The 27,472-nt window shown below is 45.9% G+C and overlaps 1 protein-coding gene across 1 annotated transcript in view; it reads right to left on the reverse strand.

Annotated features, from left to right (window-relative positions):
- Positions 1 to 23,368, reverse strand: part of LOC309550620 (P2X purinoceptor 7-like) — a gene marked incomplete at both ends in the record, with an annotated part of 49,394 nt that extends 26,026 nt beyond the window's left edge. Inside the window, one exon of the mRNA XM_082250958.1 lies at positions 23,321 to 23,368. Coding sequence (XP_082107084.1) covers positions 23,321 to 23,368 — 48 coding nt within the window. The remainder of the gene's footprint in view (positions 1 to 23,320) is intronic.
- Positions 23,369 to 27,472: the final 4,104 nt, after the last annotated feature.

Here is a 27,472-nt window from a genome sequence, read left to right on the forward strand (position 1 = left end):
ATAGGAATGTGATGTTTATCCACCAAAGTAAAGGAGTGTGTTTTCTTTCCACCAACATACAGCCACACAGCACACTCACCAGAATCTATTGACCCCTGTTACAGGGAGTCAAAACCAGCAGTGGAGAACTTTTAAATACACAAAGCTGTTCACCAGACTCCCAGATCCCAGTTTGGCTGCTGACATCCAATCAAACATCCAGATATAAATGAGGCCTCCAGAAATATGGTGCTTCGGCACCATTAAACCCTCCGTTTAAGACTCACAGGCAAGGGAGGAGAGAAGAGGGGTCTCTCATAGTGCAGTATTTAAAAGGTTTTATTACAAATTAATACATTTAAGAAGATAAATGCCAGCATAAAAAACAATGGAAACACCATTATGTGTCCCGCCTGCATTCCAACTGACAGAAGTGATGTATTCCGGAAGTCGCTCTAATGTGTTTCGTCAGCAAATGTCTGACATCATCAGGGTTCTGAACCTGGTAATTGTTAGCTGATTTAAACTTAAATTTTCAGCTGGGCTTTACAGTAAACTGCAGTCACAATGTACCACCCTTTCCTGCAGCCCAAAGGTGACACATTCAACTGCTATAATGCGGCAGTACTTATGGCCCTAAAAAGTGACGATACAGGGGAAAGGTTGTATTGACAGAAAAAAGGTATTTTTTTCTTCATTTTCTGTAAAACAGTAGTAAAAGTTCCATTAGAAAATACAAAAGGCAACCTTCAAAGTATGCATGAATCAAAAAAACATCTCTGGGGCCAAAGTTCAACACCGGTTGCCATATTTATAAGTCTTTTCAGTATTAGCTTCTATACTGCTTACACTGCTGAGCTGAAATAAAATTAAAAGCCAAAAGAGGAACAGAACCTGTCAAACTACTCTGAAAATTAACAGAAGGCTTATTTGACATTAAGCAGTGATATCATTTGTCAAACACAGATCTACATTTATATCACCCAGTGCAAACCCACACAGCACAATATATTTTTTGTTCACAGTAATGTTCTTCTAAATGATCTGATCTGTTAACAGTTAGCTGACAGTGAAATCAAATGTTTGTTTTATGTTTCAAGAATGGCCACATTTGAAAGTTAGGTCATTAATCATAATATTATCATGGTACAAATGTTAGAACATTACATCCACCAGATTTAAATAATGCACTTTTAACATGATTATTTAATGTTTACTTTAGGGCCTGTTCAGTTATAGAAAAGGGAAACACAAGCTTGCATGCATAAATAAAAAAATATAGTTAAATAGTTAGTCAGGTTGAAAAAAGACATAAGTCCATCTGGCTCAACCAATAAAAAACAAAAAACAGTTAAGAAAACTCAACCATACAATCCCATATACACAATCCTATACCCACAGTTGATTCGGAGGAAGGCCAAAAACCCCAGCAAAGCATGATCCAATTTGCTACAGCAGGGGAAGGCAATTGGATATTCCCTGGATCAACTTTACCTGTAAATATTAGTACCCATTTATATTCTGTTCTGTACACCTAGGAAAGAAGCCAGGCCTTTTTTTATAGCAATCTAGTGAGCTGGCCAGAACCACCCCTGAAGGGAGTCTATTTCACATTTTCAAAGCTCTTATGGTGAAGAAACCTTTCTGTATTTGGAGGCAAAATCTCTTTTCCTGACAGACTCCATGGCAGCATACGTTCGGGTAGGCCCCGCCTCCTCTCCCACCTCATAGGGCCCCACTACCATAAATCTTTGCTCCCTTTCAGCATCAGTGTTCCTTTTTTGTCCTCCTCAGTCATACGGTGTATGTTCCTACGTTTGTCGGTCCTATACATGCTGGAAGCAGGTTTGGGTTACGGAGCCTCCGCTAAGCCCTGGCTCTTAGCAGGGTATGGAGGGGGCAATAGAAGAGACCCCTTGCAGGAGCATGGTGGGCCGGCCGAAAGAGCCCAGCTGCTGCGGGTGGCCCATCATTGCCCGAAGACATGACTGGTGATGCGTCTCTGGACCCGTCCCTGCTCCGGACAGGGTGGTAAGCCCTGTTATGGGATCCCTTTTTCCTTACTTTGTTACCTGTGTTTAGTGTTTCTTGTTATAGTACCTCCGGTTGATTATTTGCATATGGGTTTTTAAAGGCTTCCTTTCTCATACCTGGTTTTGCAGTCTCCTGTTCCGCCCTGTCATGGGGCTTTAGGGCTTGTAGTACCTCCGGTGGCTGCCGCTTGCATTTCCGGTTACCGGCCTCGGCCGCAATCACGGCCGCCGCTTCCGGGTTGCGCTATGCTCTGCGCATGCGCGGTAGTGGCCGGGGGTCTGATTTGGCGCGATGACGCGTGACGTCACTCGCGCATGCGCAGAGGCGCTCAGCGGCCGCATGGCGGCCTATTTAAACTCCCTATAATGCCAGAGCTGGTGGGAAGGTCGGCGTTTGACAGCCTCCCCCAGTGTCTGGCTCTGTGGTTAAGGTAAGAGACTATACGCAGTCTTTAATGTGTTTTGGCCATTTTCCCAGGATTAATGTGATACTTAGCCTGCTGATTTTATTTATCTAGCCTGAAGGTGACTACTTCCTTTACTATAAGTATGGATGCATCGCCGCCCCCTAGTGGCCAGCCCGCTCATACAAGGTATGTGCTGGGTAGTTTAAGGGGTGGGGAAGCTTGGGGTGTTATCATCTTCTTGTCTCTCCTATGCTATATTGTCTGTCTCCAGCTCTTCTAGGTCTGATAAGCAGCCCAGCACACGCAGCGAAGACAGTCACTCCAAATCGCATCACCGGCACTCCTCCTCTAAGTCCAGACACAGCTCCCCCCATGGTAGGGGACGCGAGGGCCAGTCTACCTCATCCAAACGCCCAGATCACTCGGAGCGTCCGCACGGGAAGAAGTGCTGGGGTTGTGGTACCCTTGTGTCAGATGGCTCCTCTCTGTGCAAACTGTGTTATACCCAAGCTACGGGTGAACGGGAGAGGTCGGATCAACATATTGAGAAGGTTGTGCGCAGAGTCCTTAGAGATTCCCTGGCGGATCTACACGGACCAAGTACTTCTGCAAGGCCATCCCACTCTCCTGAAAGAGATCTTTTGGTTCAAGATCCTTTTGAATCTTCCCAGCCCAGCCATCCTTCGGTTCTCCTATCAGAATCTGAGTCTGATTCAGAAGACTCCGGTACAGGGTTTGAGTTTAACCTCGTCTCCCCTCTAGTAAAGGCTGTCTCCTCCCCAAAGCAGCGAAAATATTTCAAGCAGTTATGCAAAGAACGCTTGAACTTTCCATTTCTAGGGGAGCTGGGAGATATAATTTCCGAAGAGTGGAGCAAAGTGGAAAGAAAAAATTCCATGACCACAAAGATGGTGAAGTTGTATCCATTTAAACAAGAAGAGGTGAAGCACCTGGAATCTTCCCCCAATGTGGATGCAGCTGTAATGCGTTTGGTTAAGCACGTCACCCTTCCAATGGAGGATACGGCCTCATTTAAGGATCCATTGGATAGGAGGATCGATGCTGACCTTAAACGAGCATACCTTTCAGCCGGCATGGCCTGCAAGCCAGCCTTGGCTTTGGCTACAATTTCAAAAGCCATGGAAGGCTGGATCAACTCCTTGGAGGGTACTCTTGGAGGAGTCTCGGAGGAAGTACTCCGGAGCTCCCCGATCCAGGAGCTGAAGATGGCCGCGGGCTTCTTGGGGGAGACGTCTTTGGACACCATTTGCCTTTTGGCCCGAGTTATGCTGTCTTCTGTTACGGCTAAACGGGCCCTTTGGCTTCGTCCTTGCGTTGCCGATGCTGCTTCCAAACAGGCATGGTGCCGGATTCCCTTTGAGGGTTCTTCCCTCTTTGGGAACACATTGGATGCAGCCATAACTCGGGCCACGGGCGGAAAATCTGGGTTCCTCCCTCAGGATAGACGCCCAGGCGCTCAGAAGCGCTTTTTCCCAAGGAGACAGAACACTAATCGTTCTAGGGAAGCACGCAGCTACAGACCAGGCAAGTCCTACGGAAGAGGTTGGAAGTCAAGGCAAACCACCTTCCAGAAAGGCCCAAAAGGCTCTTCGTCTGGTGACCGGGAGGCCACCAAATCCTTTTGAGGTTGGGCCCGTCCAGGCTTTCCCGGTAGGAGCCAGGTTGCTCCAATTTCGGGATGTCTGGGCAGCCTCGATCCAGGATCCCTGGGTTTTAAATATTGTGTCCCAAGGGCACTCTTGGGCATTCAACAACGTCCCCAAACCCAGGTTCGTCGCAACTTCCCTTCCTCCTTCAGCAGAGAAAAGGAAGGTTCTTCTTGGCTATGTGGACACCCTACTGGCTCAGCGAGCCGTTGTACCAGTTCCCGAAGCGGAAAGAGGTCTGGGAGTCTATTCACCTCTCTTCCTTGTCCAGAAAAAGAACGGCACCTGGCGCCCGGTAATAGACCTCACATATCTCAACAGATCTATCCATCGAGAAAGATTCAAGATGGAATCCCTGGTCACAATACAGCATTCGGTTCTCCCAGGAGATTACCTAAAAGATGCGTACTTCCATGTACCTGTGGCAAAAGAATATCATCAGTTTCTCCGGTTTGCTGTCGGTCATGCCCACATGCAATTTACATGTCTTCCCTTCGGGCTCTCAACTTCGCCTTGCACATTCTCCAAGACCTTGTTGGCGGTTGTGGCACTCATCAGGACCAGAGGTGTCAGATTGCATCATTACCTGGACGATCTCCTTCTTCTGTCCCAGGACAGACTTCAGTTACTCTCACATCTGGAACAGGTGATCTCTACGCTCCAGGAATTCGGGTGGATTCTGAATCTAGAAAAGAGCCATCTGGTGCCAACGCAGTCGCTGGTGTTTCTCGGAGCACTATTCAACACGGTGAAGTGCACCATTTCTCTGCCCGAAGAGAAAATCCCAGTAGTTCAGAGCAGGGTGGCTCTCGCTCTCGCTCTCGCTGCCTCCCGTCTCACTGCTCGTCAGTGTCTGAATGTAGTAGGGACTCTCGTAGCTACCTCACCCATGGTGAAGTGGGCTCTGTGGAAACTGAGACCCTTCCAGAAAGGGTTTCTCCAACAATGGACGACGGAGAACTTGTCGCAAGTTATTCACCTGACCCCATTCATGAAGGGTTGCCTTCCTTGGTGGTTACGCCGTGTGAATCTAACCAACTGCCACTCAATTGCTCCAATCTCCTGGATTACGATAACCTCCGATGCCAGCAGTACTGGTTGGGGAGCCCACTGTCTGTCAGAAGTGGCACAAGGCAGATGGAATTTTCCCGGTCACGGAGTGGTGTCCAATATCCTAGAACTACGAGCTGCCCTCAAAGCCCTTCAGGCTTTTCACCATCTAACTCAAGGGGCCTCAGTGTTGCTAAGGATGGACAACACCACGGCAGTGGCATACGTCAAGAGGCAGGGAGGAACTCGCAGCATGTCTCTCCTCCAAGAAACAGAACCAATTATGTCATGGGCCCAGCATCATCTGGCCAATCTTTCGGCGGTCTTTGTTCCGAGAGTGTTGAATGTAGAAGCAGACTTCCTATCCCGATTCCAATTAGACAACAACGAATGGTCCCTCCATCAGGAGGTGTTCAATTGGGTACTGTCCCTGGGGATGTCGCCAGAAGTGGATCTGTTTGCGAGTCCACGCAACAAGAAACTTCGGAAGTACTATACGAGGTTCAGGGATCCTCGAGCCTTCAGAGAGGATGCCCTCACGGACAGATGGAACTTCCAGTCTGCTTATGCCTTTCCACCAGTACCAATAGTACTCCAATTCCTGCGGAGACTGAAGATGGAGGAAATAAAAATCATAGCAATAATTCCCTTCTGGCCCAACAGGCCCTGGTTTCCCCTGCTGTCCCTTCTCAGCTTCAGGGATCCAATCCCTCTACCTCTCAGGCCGGACCTTCTATCTCAGGGTCCTACTCTGCATCCATGCCCTGCGCGTCTGCACCTCAGGGCTTGGTTCTTGAGAGGGGGAGGTTGGAGGCTCTCAGATGCCCAGAAGAGGTGATTCCTACTCTTATGAGTTCAAGAAGAGCTAGCACCAACAGGGTATATGAAAGGATCTGGGCTAGGTTCATGAGTCATCAAGCCCAGAGGTCGGGTCCAGTAGGTACACCTACTATTCAGCAAATTCTGAGTTTCTTGCAATCTGGTCTGGATCTGTCCCTCTCTGTTAGCTCTCTCCGGGTGCAAGTCTCTGCCATCTCAGCCTTCACCGGAATTCAGTGGGCAAGTCATCATCTGATCCAACAGTTTTTCAAGGGCGCAGTCAGGCTCAGGCCTCAGAGAAAGCCGAGATTCCCAAAATGGGATCTCCCATTAGTTTTGGACTTTTTTTCTTCAAAAGATGTTGCTACCATGTCAATCAAAGAGATTACGCTGAAGACAGTGTTTTTGGTGGCCATTACCTCCGCTAAAAGGGTCTCGGAGATACATAATTAAGGTTGCAAAGAGCCTTTTCTGACCTTCTTTCAGGACAGAGTGGTCCTAATCCCTATGCTGGGGTCAAACCCGAAAGTGACCTCTGTCTTCCATGAAAACTCTGAGGTAGTTCTTCCCACCTTCAGAACTGATGAGGAATCTCTAGTCCATCCTCTAGACGTGGGCAACACTTTAAGTCAATACTTGGAGTCCACATCCTCCTTCCACCAATCGGATTTCCTTTTCGTTCTTCTCCATGGCAAAAAGAAAGGAATGCGTGCCTCTTCTAGAGCAGTGGCTGCGTGGATCGTCCAGGCTATCCAATGGGTGTATAGAGAAAATAGCTTGGCTCCTCCAGAGGCGATTACGGCTCATTCTACCAGAAGCATCGCTACGTCTTGGGCAGCTTCCAAACACGTTGCGCCTGATGTGATCTGAAAAGCAGCATCCTGGTCATCTGTCAATACCTTCCTTTCCCATTATTGGAATGAACCTGCTGCCTTATCTTCCGTTAACTTTGGCGTTCAAGTCTTGTCAGTTGACAGTGCCAATTAAAGTTTTCTTTGTTCAGCATCTTCCCACTCGGTAGTGTATAGCGAGTTATTTTCCGAACGTATGCTGCCATGGAGTCTGTCAGGAAAACGGAAAATTGATATCAATACTTACCGTAATTTTCCTTTCCTGATGGACTCCATGGCAGCAGGAGTCCCCTCCCATTTCCTGAGTAGGCTAGTTACAGAACACTGATGCTGAAAGGGAGCAAAGATTTATGGGAGTGGGGTCCTATGAGGTGGGAGAGGAGGCGGGGCCTACCCGAACGTATGCTGCCATGGAGTCCATCAGGAAAGGAAAATTACGGTAAGTATTGATATAAATTTTCAGTTTTTCCTCTAGATGTAAAGAGTGCCCCCTTGCCCTCTGTGTTGACCTTAAAGTGAATAACTCAACATCAAGTTCACTATATGGACCCCTTATGTATTTATACATGTTGATCATATGCCCCCTAATCTCCTCTTGTCAAGAGAGAATTCAGTTCCTCTAATCTTTCCTCATAGCTGAGCTCCTCCATGCCTGTTATCAGTTTGGTTGCCCTTCTCTGCACTTTCTCCAGTTCCCAGATATCCTTTTTGAGAACCGGTGCCCAAAACTGAACTGCATATCCAAGATGAGGTCTCACTAATAATTTGTACAGGGGCAAAATTATATCTCTCTCTCTAGAGTCCATGCCTCTGTCATTACAAGAAAGGACTTTGCTTGCTTTGGAAACCGCAGCTTGTCATTGCATGCTATTATTAAGCTTATGATCTACCAGAACACCCAGATCCTTCTCCGCTATGGATTCCCCCAGTTCTACTCCCCCTAGTATGTATGATGCATGCATATTCTTAGCCCCCAAGTGCATTACTTTACCTTTATCAACATTAAACCTCATTTGCCACATAGTTGCCCAATGAAACAGTGCATTGAGGTCAGCTTGTAAGTTGGAGACATCATGTAAGGAAGTTATTCCACTGCAAAGCTTGGTGTCATCTGCAAAGACTGAAATTGTACTTTTAATCCCAGACCCTATATTATTTATAGAGATATTAAGATATGAGACAAAAATCATTATGTGCCAGGTTATATAGCACCTTGCTATATAATAATGAAGTATCATAAAAATTCCATCTCAACAATATTGTACAAAATGAATATTAGTGCAATTTAAGGAACTTTTATGTGGGTGTTCAGTCTGGATCTGTTGGTAAATTTTTTAAACTGATTCAGACTGAACCAAAATGTAAGTCTCAAGGCGGCAAATGTAACAGTATATTTGTTTATATCCGCTTAAATATGGGTCAGTTTCTGTCAGCAAAAAAAACAAATAAAAAAAACAGAAAAGGTTTGTATCCTTTTCCATTTTTCGAACTATAAAACGGCTTATATGCATGTGCTTAGATGTCGGCTATTTACATTAGTTCCATTTCTGTCTGTTTTTAAGCGAGAACCATATGATGGATGATACTGCAAGGCTCCTCCTGCTCTTGTTTCAGAGTGACACTACTTCCCTTCTTTCCTTATTTGCGATCATCAGTGACACATGACATGGAAAAAATCAAAAGATTATAGTTTTCTCTGCTTCCAAACATTTATTAAAGCCAAAAATGGGATTAAAAACACTCACAGGGATATATGAAAATCGTGCATAGAATCAGCTCCGCTCACCACTCTGATACAAATGGCTGATGTGTGACATCACAGGCTTCGGCTCCTCCTATCAGCCATTTGTATTAGTGAGGTGAACTGATTCTATGCACAATGTTCATATATCCCTGTGAGTGCTTTTTATTAAATGTTTGGAAGCAGAGAAAACTATGGTCTTTCCATGTTTTTCCATGTTATATGCAACCAATGATCGCGAATAAAGAAAGAAGTGAAGCAGTGTGACTCTGAGATGAGAGCACGAGGAGCGTTGCAGTATCATCTAGAGTGGGAGTACATTATGGTTATCATGACTCTGTAGTGGGGTCAGATATTGGAGGTGAGCAGCCACTTTATCAGGAGGTGGTGGGCACTGAATACACCAAAAGAATATTATATGAACTGTAACTGATTTGTACACAATAGTGGAGTTATATATGGGACTTTTTTTATCATCACAATTCTAATATAGTTGGTTTAGTTTTGTTTGTTATGAGTGCATAATTTGTAAGTGATTGCGCTTCACCTATAATTTGAACTACATATGTTTACGAGGTGATTTTGTAGGTACAGTCATCAAAGTGTAAGCAGCAATCTGAGCCTTTGGTATTAGGCATATGATTTATGTTTAGCATTATTTACACATATATATAGTAGTTGGTGATTGCGCTGATTATATTTTAGTACACTGAATGGGACATACAGTATGTCAGTTTTGAGACATCAATGCTATTCAGTTTGTCTGCATTTTGACAGCAGACTTTGGTGGACCTGTGATGGCTATATGGGCTGCTGGATATAAATGCATTTGTGTCTTTTTACATTAAGCTATCTCCAAACCTTCACATTTGAATCCAGACCTGTAAGGACTCAGAGTTAAGCTGGATACACACTATCAAACTTTTGTGGTTAGATTACCTTCAGATTTACCTTTTCTATGTAGTGCAAGGGCCTTCCAGATTGCATACAAATTGAAACTGTTTAGGTTTGACCTCATATTATATGGTTTTGGTAAGTCTAAAGGAAAAAGTCTTCAGAAAATTGCATGGTGTGTATGGCCCATTAGGCAGATGTAAACAGACACAAGTCTGTTTACATCCGTCTGCCCATAGACCTGCATGGAACGTTTTCAGAATACGCCTGAAAAGCCAACAGGCAGACTTGGTCAGAAAGCCTGTGTAATAAGACCTAAAAAAAAGATGTAAAATGCAAAACGGATGTAAACTGAACTGAACAGAACTGAAGACGGATGTGCAAACTGAATTTACCTAATGTAACCTGACTCAGTACTCATTTGTTTTTTTTTTTTAGCAAAAAATGTGACTGAACTGATGATAGCGCTTCTGAAAGGTCCCTTAGGCAAATCATTAATACCCGTTATAGGATGACATGGAAATAAATCATTTGGCAGACACTAATCTTGCACTTGTGATTCTTTTTTGACACTATGGGGTTGATTTACTAAACTGGAGACTGTGTCTTGGATCTTGATGTATGCTTGCTGTGCAAATAACTTTGTTGCGGTATTAAGTGCACTTTTGGATATTAATATACGCCAAGCACAATTAATCCCATTGTGCTAAAAAGCACAGTTCTTAGCACTTTTGTATAAGGTAATGAAGCGCTCTCAGCAGTATCCAGTAATACAGACACACAGGCTGCTATCACATTGGATGCTCAATAGAATGTCCTGCCTAAAGCATTGAGCTCTGTTTATTTATGGGACAACAAAGGGACAACAGCAGGAAGTAATGGCTATACAACATCAGCCAATCAGTTTCAGATGTACAGTCACATGATATAAGTTACTTACATAGAATCAGCCAATGACACACCTGTATACATTCAAAAATACAATAGAAAGGGGGAGTACACGATTGTGAACGAGCAGAACAGCATGTACAGCTTCCCGCCATTGGTGTGTGGAAATCAGCACACCGTAGTTAACATTGAAACCCACGTGTAGCAGAATTCGTGCCTAACACTACACAATTAAACCAGCGTGTAGAACCACGAACGCTGCTCTGATCAAACTCGTGCATGTATTCCTGCCACTTCTACTGGCGAGAATCCCACTCAGTAACGCTCAGAAAACAATGCCTAATAGGATTTTACTACTGTTCCCATAGATGTGAGGCTATCTGCAGGGAAAGAGCCATGCTGTTTCCACTATGATAATCTGGCACAGTAGAAAGACATGAGCGTGTATCCCTTCATAAAGGCAAATAGATAGCAATACGATATTGACTTCACAGAGCAAACATATTCCCCGCAAACAAATCTGTACATTATGCAGGGGCCCCCGCTGGCGGTCATATCCTTGCTGTTTGATCCTTGAACTCTGCACCGCAATACTCATAGATCTCTACCGGCCCGTACAGTCCCGTGCATAGCGTATGGAGTGTTCGTCGGCAGAGATGTCTACATAGAGCGAACGCGTCTACACATCTAAGGGATGGTTTTCACTGCCAGTGGTCTTTTCTCAATGCTGGTTCGCCCGTACATCCTCTAATTAGCGTATTGCAAGCAAACCGACAACAGGAGCCATAATGACATGCTAAATAAAACAAATCCTGAAAAATGTCCACAACACTAGTCCTAATAAAAAATAAAAAGTGCAAAATCTGGTGCAGCTCTGCATGGCCAATCAGCTTCTAATTGCAGCTTGTTCAATTAGGGTTTGAGAAAAAACACCTACATGACCAAAAGTATGCGGGCAACTCTCTAAATTATGAAGTTTAGGTGTTTGCAGATAATTGTACTGCTAATGCAACCTCAGTAGTACACAGATATTTTAGAAAATACTATACATCCAACCTTTTGGCAGCAGATCGGGAAGGCCCTTTTCTGTTCTATTATGACTGTATCCCTGTACCCAGATCTATATTGATTTATAAGTTCACTGTGAAGAAACTAAAGTAGCCTGCATAAATCCCTGACCCCAACCCTGCTGAATACCTTTTGAATGAATAAGAGGCCTGATTGCAGATTGAGATCTTCTTGTCCATAGGAAGTTTCTGAACTCACAAATGTGTGTGTGTGTATATATATATACAGTGGGTACGGAAAGTATTCAGACCCCCTTAAATTTTTCACTCTTTGTTATATTGCAGCCATTTGCTAAAATCATTTAGGTTCATTCTTCTTCCTCATGAATGTACACATAGCACCCCATACTGACAGAAAAACACAGAATTGTTGACATTGTTGCAGATTTATTAAAAAAGAAAAACTGAAATATCACATGGTCCTAAGTATTCAGACCCTTTGCTGTGACACTCATATATTTAACTCAGGTGCTTTCCATTTCTTCTGATCATCCTAGAGATGGTTCTACACCTTCATTTGAGTCCAGCTGTGTTTGATTATACTGATTGGACTTGATTAGGAAAGCCACACACCTGTCTATATAAGACCTTCCAGATCACAATGCATGTCAGAGCAAATGAGAATCATGAGGTCAAAGGAACTGCCTGAAGAGCTCAGAGACAGAATTGTGGCAAGGCACAGATCTGGCCAAGGTTATAAAAAGATTTCTGCTGCACTTAAGGTTCCTAAGAGCACAGTGGCCTCCATAATCCTCAAATGGAAGACGTTTGGGACGACCAGAACCCTTCCTAGAGCTGGCCGTCCGGCCAAACTGAGCTATCGGGGGAGAAGAGCCTTGGTGAGAGAGGTAAAGAAGAACCCAAAGATCACTGTGGCTGAGCTTCAGAGATGCAGTCAGGAGATGGGAGAAAGTTGTAGAAAGTCAACCATCACTGCAGCCCTCCACCAGTCGGGGCTTTATGGCAGAGTGGCCTGACGGAAGCCTCTCCTCAGTGTAAGACACATGAAAGCCCGCATAGAGTTTGCTAAAAAACACCTGAAGGACTCCAAGATGGTGAGAAATAAGATTCTCTGGTCTGATGAGACCAAAATAGAACTTTTTGGCCTTAATTCTAAGTGGTATGTGTGGAGAAAACCAGGCACTGCTCATCACCTGTCCAATACAGTCCCAACAGTGAAGCATGGTGGTGGCAGCATCATGCTGTGGGGGTGTTTTTCAGCTGCAGGGACAGGACGACTGGTTGCAATCAAGGGAAAGATGAATGCGGCCAAGTACAGGGATATCCTGGACAAAAACCTTCTCCAGAGTGCTCTGGACCTCAGACTGGGTCGAAGGTTTACCTTCCAACAAGACAATGACCCTAAGCACACAGCTAAAAATAACGAAGGAGTGGCTTCACAACAACTCCGTGACTGTTCTTGAATGGCCCAGCCAGAGCCCTGACTTAAACCCAATTGAGCATCTCTGGAGAGACCTAAAAATGGCTGTCCACCAACGTTTACCATCCAACCTGACAGAACTGGAGAGGATCTGCAAGGAGGAATGGCAGAGGATCCCCAAATCCAGGTGTGAAAGACTTGTTGCATCTTTCCCAAAAAGACTCCTGGCTGTATTAGATCAAAAGGGGGCTTCTACTAAATACTGAGCAAAGGGTCTGAATACTTAGGACCATGTGATATTTCAGTTTTTCTTTTTTAACAAATCTGCAACAATGTCAACAATTCTGTGTTTTTCTGTCAGTATGGGGTGCTATGTGTACATTCATGAGGAAGAAGAATGAACCTAAATGATTTTAGCAAATGGCTGCAATATAACAAAGAGTGAAAAATTTAAGGGGGTCTGAATACTTTCCGTACCCACTGTATATATACTATGACTTGAAATACAAGTGAATGGTTGAGTAGCATTCAGCCCCACTTGATTTTTTTTCAGAAATGGAGCAGGAAGTCTTCACACCCCTGTCAGAACACAGTGCTGTATACTGCATGTAGCTGGGGCTACGTATAGTTTATAAGGTGCTAAACGCCGCTGCATTGATTAGCAAAGGAAATCGTTTTTTTTGCGCCAGCTTGGCCCAAATGAACTAATTAAATTCATAGTTTTCCTAGAGTTATGCTTTAAGCTCACAGAAAGTTACAAAGATACTGACAAGATCAACAAGTATTTTTCTGTACTTGCTGAAAATGCCTAAAAAGTTAAAACAAATCCAACAACCACATCTTAGGACTGGTAAGCTGCAATATATTAAATGTTTGTTTTAGGGGTTAGAAACACAATACCTTTCATATAATAGTCCTTTAGGTCTGCCTGGAATTCAGCTTTAAGAAAACATCACCTAAACTCATGTAACTTGCTCTTGAACAGAAGGCCAGAAAACCCATATTAATTACTCAGCAAAAGTGACATGAATGTAAAAAATAACGGAATTTTTGTAAAATCTTATCTTCATATTCGTCACATATGGGGTATTAGACTTTGCTCCGAAGGAGTAGCTAGGCAACAGAATGTGTTAACATTAAAGCTTTTAACATATCCCACCCTCAAGGGGTGGTCCCCTCAGTCAATACCCTCCTACTTCCTGCAACCATATCTCAGTTTTAGTGGAATAGCAGTAGAGTATACAACCAAACCCCAAAAGAGGGGCGGGGGCGGCGACTGTCGGAGGACTCAGAGAAAGGAATTTTACAGGTAAGATTTTACAAAAATTCCGTTTTCTCTTACGTCCTCCGACAGTCGCCGCCTCTTCATATTCGTCACATATGGGGACGTTCCAAAGCAGTGCAAACATAAGGGGTGGGAAACGCATCCGCGCCGAAAGGCAACGCAGTCTCCGCATCAAAGAAAGGAACCTTACCAAAGGAAGGAACCCAGCCGGGCAACAGGAAAAAACAGGTGCTCAACAGGAGCAACAACCCAGGAAAAGACAAATAACCAGGGGATAAAAAACTTATCCCAACAGCCAGTGGTCCCCACAAGGGACCCTAGGGAATCGCCGCACTAAGAACCTTGCGGCCAAAGGAAGCATCCGCCGATGCCTGAACATCTACTTTGTAGAATTTCGTGAAAGTGTGCACGGTCGACCAAGTCGCCGCCTTACACACCTGGGCTACAGAAGCCCCATGACGACAGGCCCAAGACGTACTCAGAGATCTAGTAGAGTGCGCCTTCACAGGCACAGGGGGAACCTTCCCCTGCAAAGCATAGGCCTGTTCAATGGTCTGCCTGATCCATTTGGCGATGGTAGAGGCCGACGCCGCCATGCCCTTTCGAGGATTCTCTGGAAGAACAAACAAGGAATCCGTCTTTCGAAAAGACTCAGTCGATTTAAGGTAAACCCTTATCGCCCGAACAACATCCAAAGAATGTAATCTCACCTCCTTTGGATGTTTAGGCTTCGCGCACAGCGAAGGCAAGACAATATCCTCATTAAGATGGAATTCCGAAACTCGTTTCGGAAGAAAAGAAGGATTAGGTCGCAAGACCACCTTATCCAAATGAACAACCAGATACGGAGACTTGCAGGACAAAGCTGCCAGCTCCGACACTCTGCGAGCCAAAGTGATCGCCACCAAAAAGGCGACCTTTTTGGACAACATAGACAACGAGATCTCCCTGATCTGTTCAAAAGGAGCACGTTGCAACACAGATAGAACGAGATTCAAGTCCCAAGGGGGCAGAGGATCCCTCCTAGGAGGAACCAGATGCCGCACACCCTGAACAAAAGTGCCAACCAAGGAGTTGGAAGCCACGGGACGTTGAAACAGAACGGCCGGTGCTAACACCTGACCCTTTATCGTAGCCAGCGCCAAACGCTGATCGACACCCGCTTGAAGGAAGGACAGCACTCGGGAAACCGAGTACGTGCGGGGAGAAAATCCCCTGGACTCACACCAAGCAAAATAGGCCTTCCAAGTACGGTAATAAACCTTCCCCGAGGAAGACTTCCTCGCGTTGATCAAGGTATGAACGACCTCTGGGGAGAGACCCTTCTCCCTCAGGACCTCGGTCTCAACAGCCAGGCCGTCAAAGCCAGCGACTGTAAAGCAGGATGGTATATCGGTCCTTGAGACAGGAGATCGTCTCGAAGAGGCAGACGCCACGGGGCGTCGACCGCCAGATTCACGAGGTCTGCGTACCAGGACCGGCAAGGCCAGTCCGGTGCCACAAGAATCACCGTGCTGCGTTCCGAGTGTAACCTGCGAAGGAACCTGGACAGCAACTGAATCGGTGGAAACGCGTACATCAGCCTGTACTGATGCCACGGGGCCACTAACGCGTCCGACGCGTCTGCCCGAGGGTCGCGCGTCCTTGCCACGAACCTTCTCACCTTGTTGTTGAGACGAGACGCGAACAGGTCCACATCTGGAAGACCCGACTTCGCGCACAACATCTGGAAGACAGCCGGGTGGAGAGACCATTCCCCCGATCCAGGGTCTGGCGACTCAGATAGTCCGCCTGCCAGTTCTCCACCCCCGGAATGTGAACCGCCGTTATCGCCGGGACATGAGCCTCGGCCCAAGACAGAATGTCGGCCACTTCTCGAGCCGCTCGGGCACTCCTGGTGCCCCCTTGGTGGTTGATGTAGGCCACCGCCGTGGCATTGTCCGTCTGCACCCGAACCGGGCAGTCCTGCAGCCGGTCCGTCCAGCGATGAAGACAGAGATTTACGCACGCAATTCCAGAATGTTGATCGGAAGGGAGGACTCCCCCTCCGACCAAGTCCCCTGGGCGGACAGAACGCCCAGAACACCACCCCAGCCCGACAGGCTGGCATCCGTGGTGATTACCGTCCACGAGATAGGACGAAACGACTTGCCCCCGGACACCATCGGGGACTGGAGCCACCACAGAAGGTCTCTTCTGGTGCGATGACTCAACGAGATTTGAAGATCCAGAGATTGAGGTCGCCCGTCCCACATGGACAGGATCTCCGCTTGGAGACCCCGCGTGTGAAACTGGGCGAAGGGAATCGCCTCGAAGGCCGAGACCATCAATCCCAGACATCTCATGCACGTCCGTAGAGACTAGTGCGGAACGTCCCTGAGGGACCTGACTTCCTCCTGAAGAGTTCTGAGTTTGTCTTCCGGCAGGAAGACCTTCGCCTGCACCGAGTCCAGAATCATTCCCAGGTAGGGAAGACGAACCGACGGACTCAGCGTCGACTTTGGAAAATTTATCGTCCAACCAAACTCCTGCAGAGTTTGCATCGTGACAGACAGGTCCTTCTCCAGACCCTGGCTGGTTGCAGACCGAACCAGAATGTCGTCCAGATACCCCAGGACAGAAATGCCCTGGGCCCTCAACAATGCCAGAACCGGTGCAAGCACCTTGGTGAAGACCCGCGGAGCCGAGGCGAGACCAAAAGGCAACGCCACGAACTGGTAGTGATCCTCCGCAATGGCAAATCGAAGGTACCTCTGGTGACCCCCGAAAATGGGGATGTGAAGATACGCATCCTTCAAAACGATGGAGGCCATGAATTCCCCCGGAAACCAGGGCAGCCACCACCGACCGCAGGGATTCCATGCGGAACTTGCGAACTCGCACAGAGCGGTTCAGAGCCTTCAAGTCCAGAATTGGATGAACCTTGCCCTCCTTTCTGGGCACGGTGAACAGATTGGAATAAAACCCCCGAAATCTGTCCCGATGAGGCACCGGAACTACCACTCCCTGAGCCCTCAGGTCCCGCACCGCCAGGTGCAGGTCCCGCAAACGCTCTGGAGACAGTTGAAGATTTGAGGGAAAAAATCTGCTCTCCGGCCGAGAGAGAAACTCGATCTTGTAACCAGATCGAACGATCTCCTGAACCCACCTGTCCCGCACGCGGGCCAGCCAGGGCTGAAGAAAACCGAGCAAGCGTCCCCCCACCCCAAAACTGGTGAGGGCGCCCCTTCAGGCCGCACTGTTATGGGCTGCGGATCCGGATTGACCGGACTTCTGTTTACCAGACCAGGGCTTCTTCTGAGAGCCTTGACCTTTGAACGGTTTACCCTTGTAGTGCGACCGAAAGGCACGAAAGGACCCCTGAGGGGGCCGAAAATTAGCATGCTTCTTCCCAGAAGCCCCCTTAGCCTTGGGGAAATGGGGCAAGAGAGTGCTCTTACCTCCGGTGATCCCCTTAATCAACACATCCAAGGACTCCCCAAAAAGGCGAGACCCATCATAAGGCAGATTGGCTAAGGTCTTACGTGAAGACTGGTCCACCGACCAACATTTCAACCAAACCAGGCGGCGAGACAACACCGCCACGCTGTGCACACGTGCAGCCAATGGAACTAGGTCCAAGTCCGCATCACACAGATACATGACACCCTGGTGGATTTGATCCACCATATCCAGGGTCGCCGGCGAGGCCGAATCGGCCACTAGGAAGCGCCTAAGCATCTGCGTCCAACTTGCGATCGCCTGGGCCGCCATGAGAGAAGCAAACAGAGCCTTAAGCATAGAACCCGTAACAGAATAAGTATGACGGGCAAGAGACTCCAATCTCCTATCCGTGGCATCACGGAACACAGGGGAATCCTCTGCAGGAATCGCAGTGGACTTGTTTAAAACCGCAATTGTGTGATCCACTGGGGGAGGCACACACCACCTTTCATCAGTGGAAGGCGAGAAAGGATAACGCAGCTTGAACCTACTTGGTACAGCAAAAGGTTTGCGCAGATTGCGCCATTGTTCCTTAACAGCGCGCTGAAAATCATCATTGCAGGGAAAAACCTGCGGCGTCCTGCGTTTTCTCTGCATCCCATAAGCCGCCAAGGCAGCGGGGGGACACACTTCATCCTGCAAACGCAGCGTTTGCTTTATGGAAGCAATCAACTCATCCATGATTGCAAGCTCTTCAGGCGAGCCAGGGGGAGAATTATCAACCCCTTCAACTACAGCCTCCACCTCGGACCCCACTAGATCCAGGGAGGAGCGGGACCCCGATAAGGAGGCCCCCGCCATAACAGCCCCATCACCTTCACCCTCAGAATCAGAGGAAAGAGCAACTCTGGGTCTTTTAGCAGATTGAGCAGCCACCAGCATCTGCACCTGAGCAGCAAGGCCAGCCACAATAGAGGCTAAATCCCCCCCTGGGGGGGAAACAGCGGTCCCCTGGCTTTCCACCAAGGCGGTAGGAAATTTGCCCTCCTGAGAATCCATTGCCCCTATAACAAATGCCTGATAATAAAGGGTTAACTGCCCCTTTAACAAGCGCGGCGAACGCAGCCCACCGCACCACACACAAGCACAATGAGACCCCCACAGGGAATATTAAACTTAACACAGGCAATGGATAGCAAGAACAGAAGGATAAAACCTGAGGAGACCCTCGCCGCTGCTGCTGCCTCGATCGGTGTTCCTGGAGAAGAGGAAGTGATGCTGCCAGGGCGCTCTATGAAAGCCTATGGGAGGCTACAAGAAAATGGCCGCCATGCATGTAGAACATGCGCCCGGAGCGAGTGTAGGCAAAATGGCGCCGTTTGGCGCCGAAACCGCCGCTCCACAGTACAGTAAAACACACATGTCATCCATGTATAAAACAACATGTGAGATCGCCGCAGCGATCGCTGTATAGTGCCCAAACATGCCACAAAACATGCCCCACAGCACACAGCACACACTTGCACACACTGACAAGGCTGACACACACAGTGTCACACAGCTCCCCCCCCCTTTGCAGCCCACAGCATGCAGCCGAGAGATAGGGAGACAAACAGTGTGAATAGAGGCAGGTTACACAGTCCCCGACTGACACCCCCCCAGACAGACAGGTCCCCACATAGATACACTTACCTCACAATGGCGTGGGGGACCCGCACAGGCGAACAAGCCGCTGCACATGAGGCAGGGAGAGTCGCATACAAGACGCACAGAATGGGGGTTAAGAAACCGCACAGCGTCCAGTGAGGTAGCCACCTCACCAATCATCCCTGCACCGAACAGGGATGGGTCGTTCACTGTGCCAGGAGCGTTACCTGGCTGAACGCTCGATGGCAGGCTGGGAAGCCACTGACCCACGACCTGCGACCAGGGGGATCAGCCCGAGACCCAGCCCGCATGATCCTCTTCATCCGAAGAACTAACTAACGCTGACAAAAAGAACAGCTAAGTAAAGGTAGAGAGAAAACTCAAACAAAAAATCAAAAAAGAAGAAAGAGTCTGGGGCACAAAGCCCCAGCACAGAGAGAGCCAGCCACTCCTGACAAGCTAGACATTAAAACTGAGATATGGTTGCAGGAAGTAGGAGGGTATTGACTGAGGGGACCACCCCTTGAGGGTGGGATATGTTAAAAGCTTTAATGTTAACATATTCTGTTGCCTAGCTACTCCTTCGGAGCAAAGTCTAATACCCCATATGTGACGAATATGAAGAGGCGGCGACTGTCGGAGGACGTAAGAGAAACGTTATTTTTGCATTACTTTATTATATTTTACACCACCATAGCCTTGCTTCAGGTATAAATGACTGACAATTAGCTTCTTGAGCATATTTTTGTGAACATATTATAGTATTTGAAATATCCTGTAGTTCTTATTTTTAAATGTTCTTTTTTTTTTGCTCTGTGAAATGTAAAGCCAACAGAATAGAAAAATGATTCAATTGTTAATGAAGTCCACATGTGAAATATAAAATGTGCTCTACTAAAAATACACATGTAGAAGAAATGGGCCATTTAATTAAATGCATATTTCATGAGCAGTTTAGAAAATAATAAAGCATAATGCTGATTTTCCAAAAAAATTCTTTAGCTAAACTAAAGAAAGTTATTTCTTCCTATTTTTTGTTGTAAAAGTACATATAAACTTTTTTCCATCTTGTAGCCTTGAATACTTTTTAGCCCAGGCACACATTTTTCTTAATGTTACTGACGAGCTGTTGTCTACTTTGAACAAGTATGATCTGTTGCCAAAGTGGTTTCAATGGTTATTTACATTTCATAGGGAGACTTGGACACTTCTTTTGGTGAAATATGTCCTTCCCAGCTTTGGTTTGATGGAATTTCCTAAACAGAGATTACTTTAGTCAAAACTAAGAATGTTAATACAAAGCATTTGAGATTTATCTTGTTTTCAAGAAAAATAAAGCAATACAAAAAATGCAGTTTTGTTATTTTGTTTCCATTAGTGTCACCAATGTATACATGCAAATGATATGGCTTCTGTTTGACTGCGTCAAAGTCAATAGCTCCTAAAATATCTATAAGGGGGTTAATCTTACTGTTCAAAAAGGACTAAAGGGGAACTAGAGTAGGAAAAAATAATTCCTATGGAGTTGGGGCTAGGGGGTAAAGTTTTTTGGTAGAAGACACACTGGGGAGATTTACTTTGCCTTCGGCGGCGGACCCTGTTCTGCTCACCGGGGATCGATCCGCCGATCCCCGCTGAGCAGGCGGATGACAGCTCCGTCTCTGCTCTGTGTGCAGAGAAGGAGCTGTCAGATCACCGATATCCTCTATGGGGGAATTGGATGAGAACGGACCGCCTGTCCATTCTCATCCGATCCCATCCAATCCGGATTTCGGACGGACAGAAAATAGGGTTTACATCCATCCGGATTTCACGGACAGTATCGGAAACGGATAGCGGCGGGTGTCAGTGGGGATGTCTCCGCTGACATCCGCTGCCCCATAGGGATGCATGGAGGATCCGATCAGGTCTGCCTAAAAAACTGACAGGCGGATCTGATCGGATCATTCGTGTGAAAGGACCTTAACTGGAGCACTCAGATTCTGGTGCAGCTGTGCATGGTAGCCAATCAGTCTCTAACTGCACCTGATCAGCAGAGGGAAGCATGATGTGCTCTAGAATTTCCTGGTGGAGGGCTGCAGTGATTATGGCGTGGATATAACACAGTGGACCAACACCAGTAGATGACATGGCTCCCCAAATCATCACTGACTGTGGAACATTTTGCATTTAATTTGGAAATTAAGGTTCCTGAGTCTGGAGGAAGATTGGAGAGGCACAGAATCCAAATTGCATGAGGTCCAGTGTGAATTTTCCACAGTCAGTGATGATTTAGGGAACCATGTCATCTGCTGGTCTTAGGCCACTGTGTTTTATCAAGGTCCAAAGTCAGCACAGCCCTCTACCAAGAAATTCTAGAGCACTTCATGCTTCCCTCTGCTGACCAGCTTTATGGAGATGCTGATGTCATTTTCCAGCAGGACTTGGCACCTGCCCACACTGAAAAAAGTACCAATACCTCGTTTAATGATCATGGTATCACTGTGCTTGGTTGGCCAGCAAACTCACCTGACCTAAACCCTATAGAGAATCTGTGGGATATTGTCAAGAGGAAGATGAGAGACACCAGACCCAACAATGCAGATGAGCTGAAAGCCACTATAATAGAAACCTAGGCTTCCATAACACCTCAGCTGTGCCACAGGCTGATCCATGCCACGCCACATTGATGCAGTAATATATGCAAAAGGAGCCCCCACCAAGTATTGAGTGCATACTATAATGTACATGGACATACTTTCAGTAAGTTAACATTTCTGTATTAAAAATTCATTTTTTATTGGTCTTATGTAATATTCAAATTTTCTGAGATACTGAATTTTGGGTTTTCACAAACTGTAAGCCATAACCATCAAAATTAAAAGAAAGAAATGCTTGAAATATATCACTCTGTGTGTAACGCATCTATATAAATTATATATGGGTTTCACTTTTTGTATTGAATTACTGAAATGAATTAACTTTTTGATGATATTCTAATTGTATGAGATGCCCCTGTATTTATACAGTACACTTTTTTACTGAAAGTATTGGGATACCTGCCTTTACATGCACATGAACTTTAATGGCATCTCAGTCTTAGTCCGTAGGGTTCAATATTGAGTTGGCCCACCCTTTGCAGCTATAACAGCTTCAACTCATCCAGAAAAGCCGTCCACAAGGTTTAGGAGTGTGTTTATGGGAATGTTTTGCCATTCTTCCAGAAGCACATTTGTGAGGTCAGGCACTGATGTGGACCAGAAGGCCTGGCTTGCAGTCTCCGCTGTAATTCATCCCAAAGGTGTTCTCTCGGGTTGAGGTCAGGACACTGTGCAGACCAGTCAAGTTCCTCCACCCTAAACTCGCTCATCCATGTCTTTATGGACCTTGCTTTGTGCACTGGTGCAGAGTCATGTTTGAACAGGAAGGAGCCATCCCCAAACTATTCTTACAAAGTTGGGAGCATAAAATCATCCAAAATGTCTTGGTATGCTGACGCCTTAAGAGTTCCCTTAATTGGAACTAAGGAGCTAAGCCCAACCCCTGAAAAACAACCACACACCATAATCTCCCCTCCACCAAATGATTTGGACCAGTGCACAAAGCAAGATCCATAAAGACATGGATGAGGGGGTTTGGGGTGGAGGAACTTGACTGGCCTGCACAGAGTGCTGATCTCAACCCAAAAGAACACCTTTAGGATGAATTTAAGTGGAGACTGCGAGCCAGGCCTTCTCGTCCATATCAGAGCATGACCTCACAAATGCGCTTCTGGAAGAATGGTCAAACATTCCCATAGACGCACTCTTAAACCTTGTGGACAGCCTTCCCAGAAGAGTTGTAGCTGCAAAGGGAGGGCCAACTCAATATTAAACCCTACGGACTAAGACTGGGATGCCATTAAAGTTCATATACCTGTAAAAGCAGGCGACCCAATACTTTTGATAATATAGTGTATATACAGTTTATAGATATTTAGCCCCCATTCACACCAGTGCGACTTGTCATGAGATTTGACAGCTCCAAATTGCATGACAAGTTGCACCCTATTGACGGCAATGGAACCGTTCAAATCGATGCGACTCCCAGTTTGCGGTGACACACAGCTTTGAAAAAAAGGTTCCCGCAATATTTTTTGCAATTCCAGGTGTGACTTCTATAGACATCTGTGCATGAAGTCGCACAGATGTCAGGCAAATTTGCACTGACCTGCTTCTCTGAAATTGTGCTTCTTCGAGTGAAGTAGCACGATTTCATAGTCGCATTCTGTAACAGAACCGTGACCCACACTGTGCTTGTGGACTTCCATCAGTATACGGCTTCCTTCAGTCTTGAACATAGATATCAAATATTCCAGCCACCCCCATAAAAAGCTAGCCCACAACTTAGCTTGTACTGGAACATTCTCCTTTATTGAACAGTCACACAGTTTATATACAGCATGGACATCCCCCTCGTGATCAGATTACCACACACAGGTCAGGGGCTGCCTGATTACATTATCATATGCAGATGAAATTGTACACAGAAATATAATTAACCTGAACTAATTATACAGCCATCTGGACAGAAACAATATGTGAGTTCATTAACAATTAACAATGGGACAGACAGGCTTACCAGAACACACAGCACACCTCAATACACAGACAATAAGAAGTAACCGCCAGTGACAGATTGTCTGTCTCTGACATTGAGGTAAAAATACACATTATCATAAGTGTAAACACAGAACCCATTTGAAGCAATCCAAACCATATTCTCATTGTCTGTTAAGTATCTGTCTTTCACTCCCAGTGATGGTGAGTACCATCACACATTCAGTGTGAACCAGGGCTTAGTCAATGATGTAAATTGCAGTGAGATTGTGAGAAGAGAATCATCAGCATGGGTCATTGTGTTTTGTATTAGTTGGTCACTGGGCATTGTTCATCATGATTAAAGATGCAACTACATCACTTGACAACACGATTGGCAATGGACTTACAGTGTTAGACTTTTTATGTTTATTCTTTCAATAAATGACATTGTCAATAGAATCTGTGTGTTTATTGTGTTTTTAAGCGGGTTCCCCCCTTTAAAGTTCATACCAGACCCTCACCAAGGATAAAGGGTCTGGTATGGATAATCGGGGGGGGGGGGGGACTTCATGCCTTTATTTTTCTTTTTCTGCATGGAGTCTCACTCAGAATCTATACCAGACCTTTATTAAGGCATCCAATCTGGGTGGACAGGAAAGGCAGGGCAGTAAATATCAACCCCTTCCTTCTGAACCATGCAAGGTATGGTTGTTCTGCCTCTCCAGTCTAAGCATTGAAAGTGTGATCTCTGTAACTTACAGTTATAATGAGATAGCGATAACCCAATCTTAGCTGAATAAACAGACAGTGACTCGATCCAGACGACACCTTGATTATATTGTGAAGTTTACTGTAATCAATAAACTGTGAGGATCTTACAACGATGAACATCGGATAGGTCAAAAGATCATAATGTGATCCACTCCATGAGACATGAGGCTGAGATGCATTACTGGGAAAAATGAACAAAGAGGTGGAGCTATCTATACAGAATAAAATGAGCTAATGGGAGGGGAGGAACCAGGGGCAGGAGCATACATATAACATTTAAAGGTGTATCACAAGGCATGCGAAACATGACAATTGTGTATGGTGCTCCTTGACCTTTTTCATGACATCCACTATACATTGTAAATATGGAGAACCGCTTCACCAGTTGAGGAAAAAAATTAGGAATAATGTGGCATTCACATTTCACAATTTTCGCACTTTATGATGGATTTGAGGAGCACCCTATGACCCAAAACCTAGACACATTTGCTCATCCCTACTCATCCCTACTAACATTTACCATCAAAGAGGGTTGCCATTACTAACTTCCTTGCTAGTTGGCTGACTGTCATGCTCACTATCTGTTTTTTTTTTCTGATTGACCCAGAACAATTTTTAGTAATAAAAAAGTCAAATAAAATTCCTTATCTGCATACTTATTATAGGTCAGCGTATCAAAATATTAAAGTCAGAGGGTAAGCATGAAAAACAGACAACATGTATTTTAGGAATGCAAGGTCAACACACACAGCCTCTGTGCTTCTCTCAGAACAGGTTTCTTTGGACTTTTTACCTAAATCTTAAACTAAAACTGGAGACTCAGAATGTAGTGCAGATGTGCGTGGTAGCCAGTCATCTTCTAAATTCAGCTTGTTCAATTAAGCTTTCAACAAGAAAATCTACATCAAAATAAAAAAAAAAAATACCAGTTAATGCGCTGACCAAAAAAATCCTATCGAGGCTGGCTGATAGTCCTTATGGAGGAAGTCGCCAAGTCATTGCAGCTCTCCTAAGAATCCACTGGGTGGTGAACAAAGATATCTGTAAAAGGAGTCAAAGAAAAAGAAGAGCGCACAGCCACCCTAGCATAATATTGCTTTTATTGTAGACATATAGGAAACTTGGTATTATTGCACTCACATGATTAAAAGTGATAGTGGGCATATACAGTCTGTGATTCCCCTCTCCTCTCCTGGATCACCGCTTCAAGAAATTTGGGGCTCAATTTCCTCCTCTAACAAACCTGCTGGCGGGATCCAAGTCCTCCTAGATAGAGCTCTAGTGTACTCAATCAAGTGCGCCTGCGCCTGGACCAGCCGACACTGCGCATAGATGTCAGTGACTCCTGGAAGACAGTAGATGGTAGGGAGAGAGAGATAGAAAGACCGGTACGCAACTACGTAGGTTGCTATGATGACGCGTTTTGGAGGCGTGGCCTCCTTGCTCAGATCACACCCACACTGATACCTCACCACAATTTAACTACAGTAACTCCTCTCATGCCCCTCTTCCTAAAGGGGCCAAACCAGGAGAGGTACAATTACATCAGGAGCAGTGCACAGGGCTATAAACAACCTTAATATCAATAACAAAAATACATCATAATTTAAAATACTTTCAAATGATTTAAAATCAATTTTACAAGTTTTACAACAAAAATATAATTATATAATAAAATAATATTAAAAATAATAATATTGAAAATTAATAAGTAATAAAAAAAACTACTAAATGCTTATTTCATAACCAGGGGCGTAACTAGAACTTTCAGGGCCCAGGTGCAAGAAATCATGAAGGCCCCCCCAACACTGCCCTAAAACTCCTTCAAGACCCTCAACCTCTCACAGGCTGGATGGGGTACATACAATAAAAAAAGGATGAGGAAGGGGGAGGAAGAACACTGACTTAAATAAGAGTGCTGACCTCTAATTCTTCATTGCAAGAAAATCTACAAGCTGATTGGTTTCTATGCAGAGCTGCACCAGATTTTTTATGCTCCAGTTTTAGTAATTCTCCACCTTAAACACTCTATCTGACCCTACTACAAAGGAAAAGCAAAAAAAAAAAAAAAGAAACAAAACACTGTCTTATTGTGGTACAAATCTGATAGTTTTGGTGTCCAAGGGTGCCCTAGAACAGCAGTCTCCAACCTTTTTGGCACCAGTGAACCCGGCTGCGTGGAAGAAAATTATGCCAAGGTCCAGGGGGGGTGTGGTTTTTGGGGCAATGGCTGTTGTTGCCACTTTAATCATCATGGCACCCTGGTTAATATGGTGTCAGGATGCCACCAGATGAAGCTTGTCACTTTTCATGTCGACTGCCTTCAGATGCAGCTTTTCACTTGCCACGTCACCTGCCACCAGATGCAGATTGTCACTTGCCACATCACTTGCCACGTCGCCTGCCACCAGATGCAGATTGTCACTTGCCACCTCTTTTACCATGTCACCTGCCACCAGATGTGGATTGTCTATTGCCAAATCACTTGCCACATCACTTGGCACCAGATGTGGATTGTCACTTGCCACGTCGCTTGCCACGCCGCCTTCCACCAGATGTCGATTGTCACTTTCCACCTCACCTGCCACCAGATGCGGATTGTCACTTCCCACGTTGCCTGCCACCAAAGGTGGATTGTCACTATCCTGCTACCAGCTGAAGCTTCCCACTGTTGCCTGCCACCAAAAAACATCAGATGCAGCTTGTCACTTTTTAAATGTAAAAGAATGCAATTAAGTGGCAGGCAACAGTGACAGCAAAGAAAGAGGCTTCTAGCAGTTTCTCCCCAGCTTTTCAGTGAGAGATGATGTAATCTCCCTGCTGCCCGCAGCTGCACAGTGAGTGCGGAACTGCAGTGATGCAAGGCGGGTGGTGAGAGATGATGTCATCTCTCTGCTTGCTTGCCCGCCTGCCTGCTCGCTCACCAGCCCGCAAGCCTGCTTGCCGGCCCGCCGCACTCCAGGCCCGGCTGCAGAGAGGCCACAGTCCGGTGGTTGGGGACCCCCACCCT

The sequence above is a fragment of the Pelophylax lessonae genome (assembly GCF_965119305.1).
Source record: "Pelophylax lessonae genome assembly, chromosome: 3".
NCBI classification, from domain to species: domain Eukaryota; kingdom Metazoa; phylum Chordata; class Amphibia; order Anura; family Ranidae; genus Pelophylax; species Pelophylax lessonae.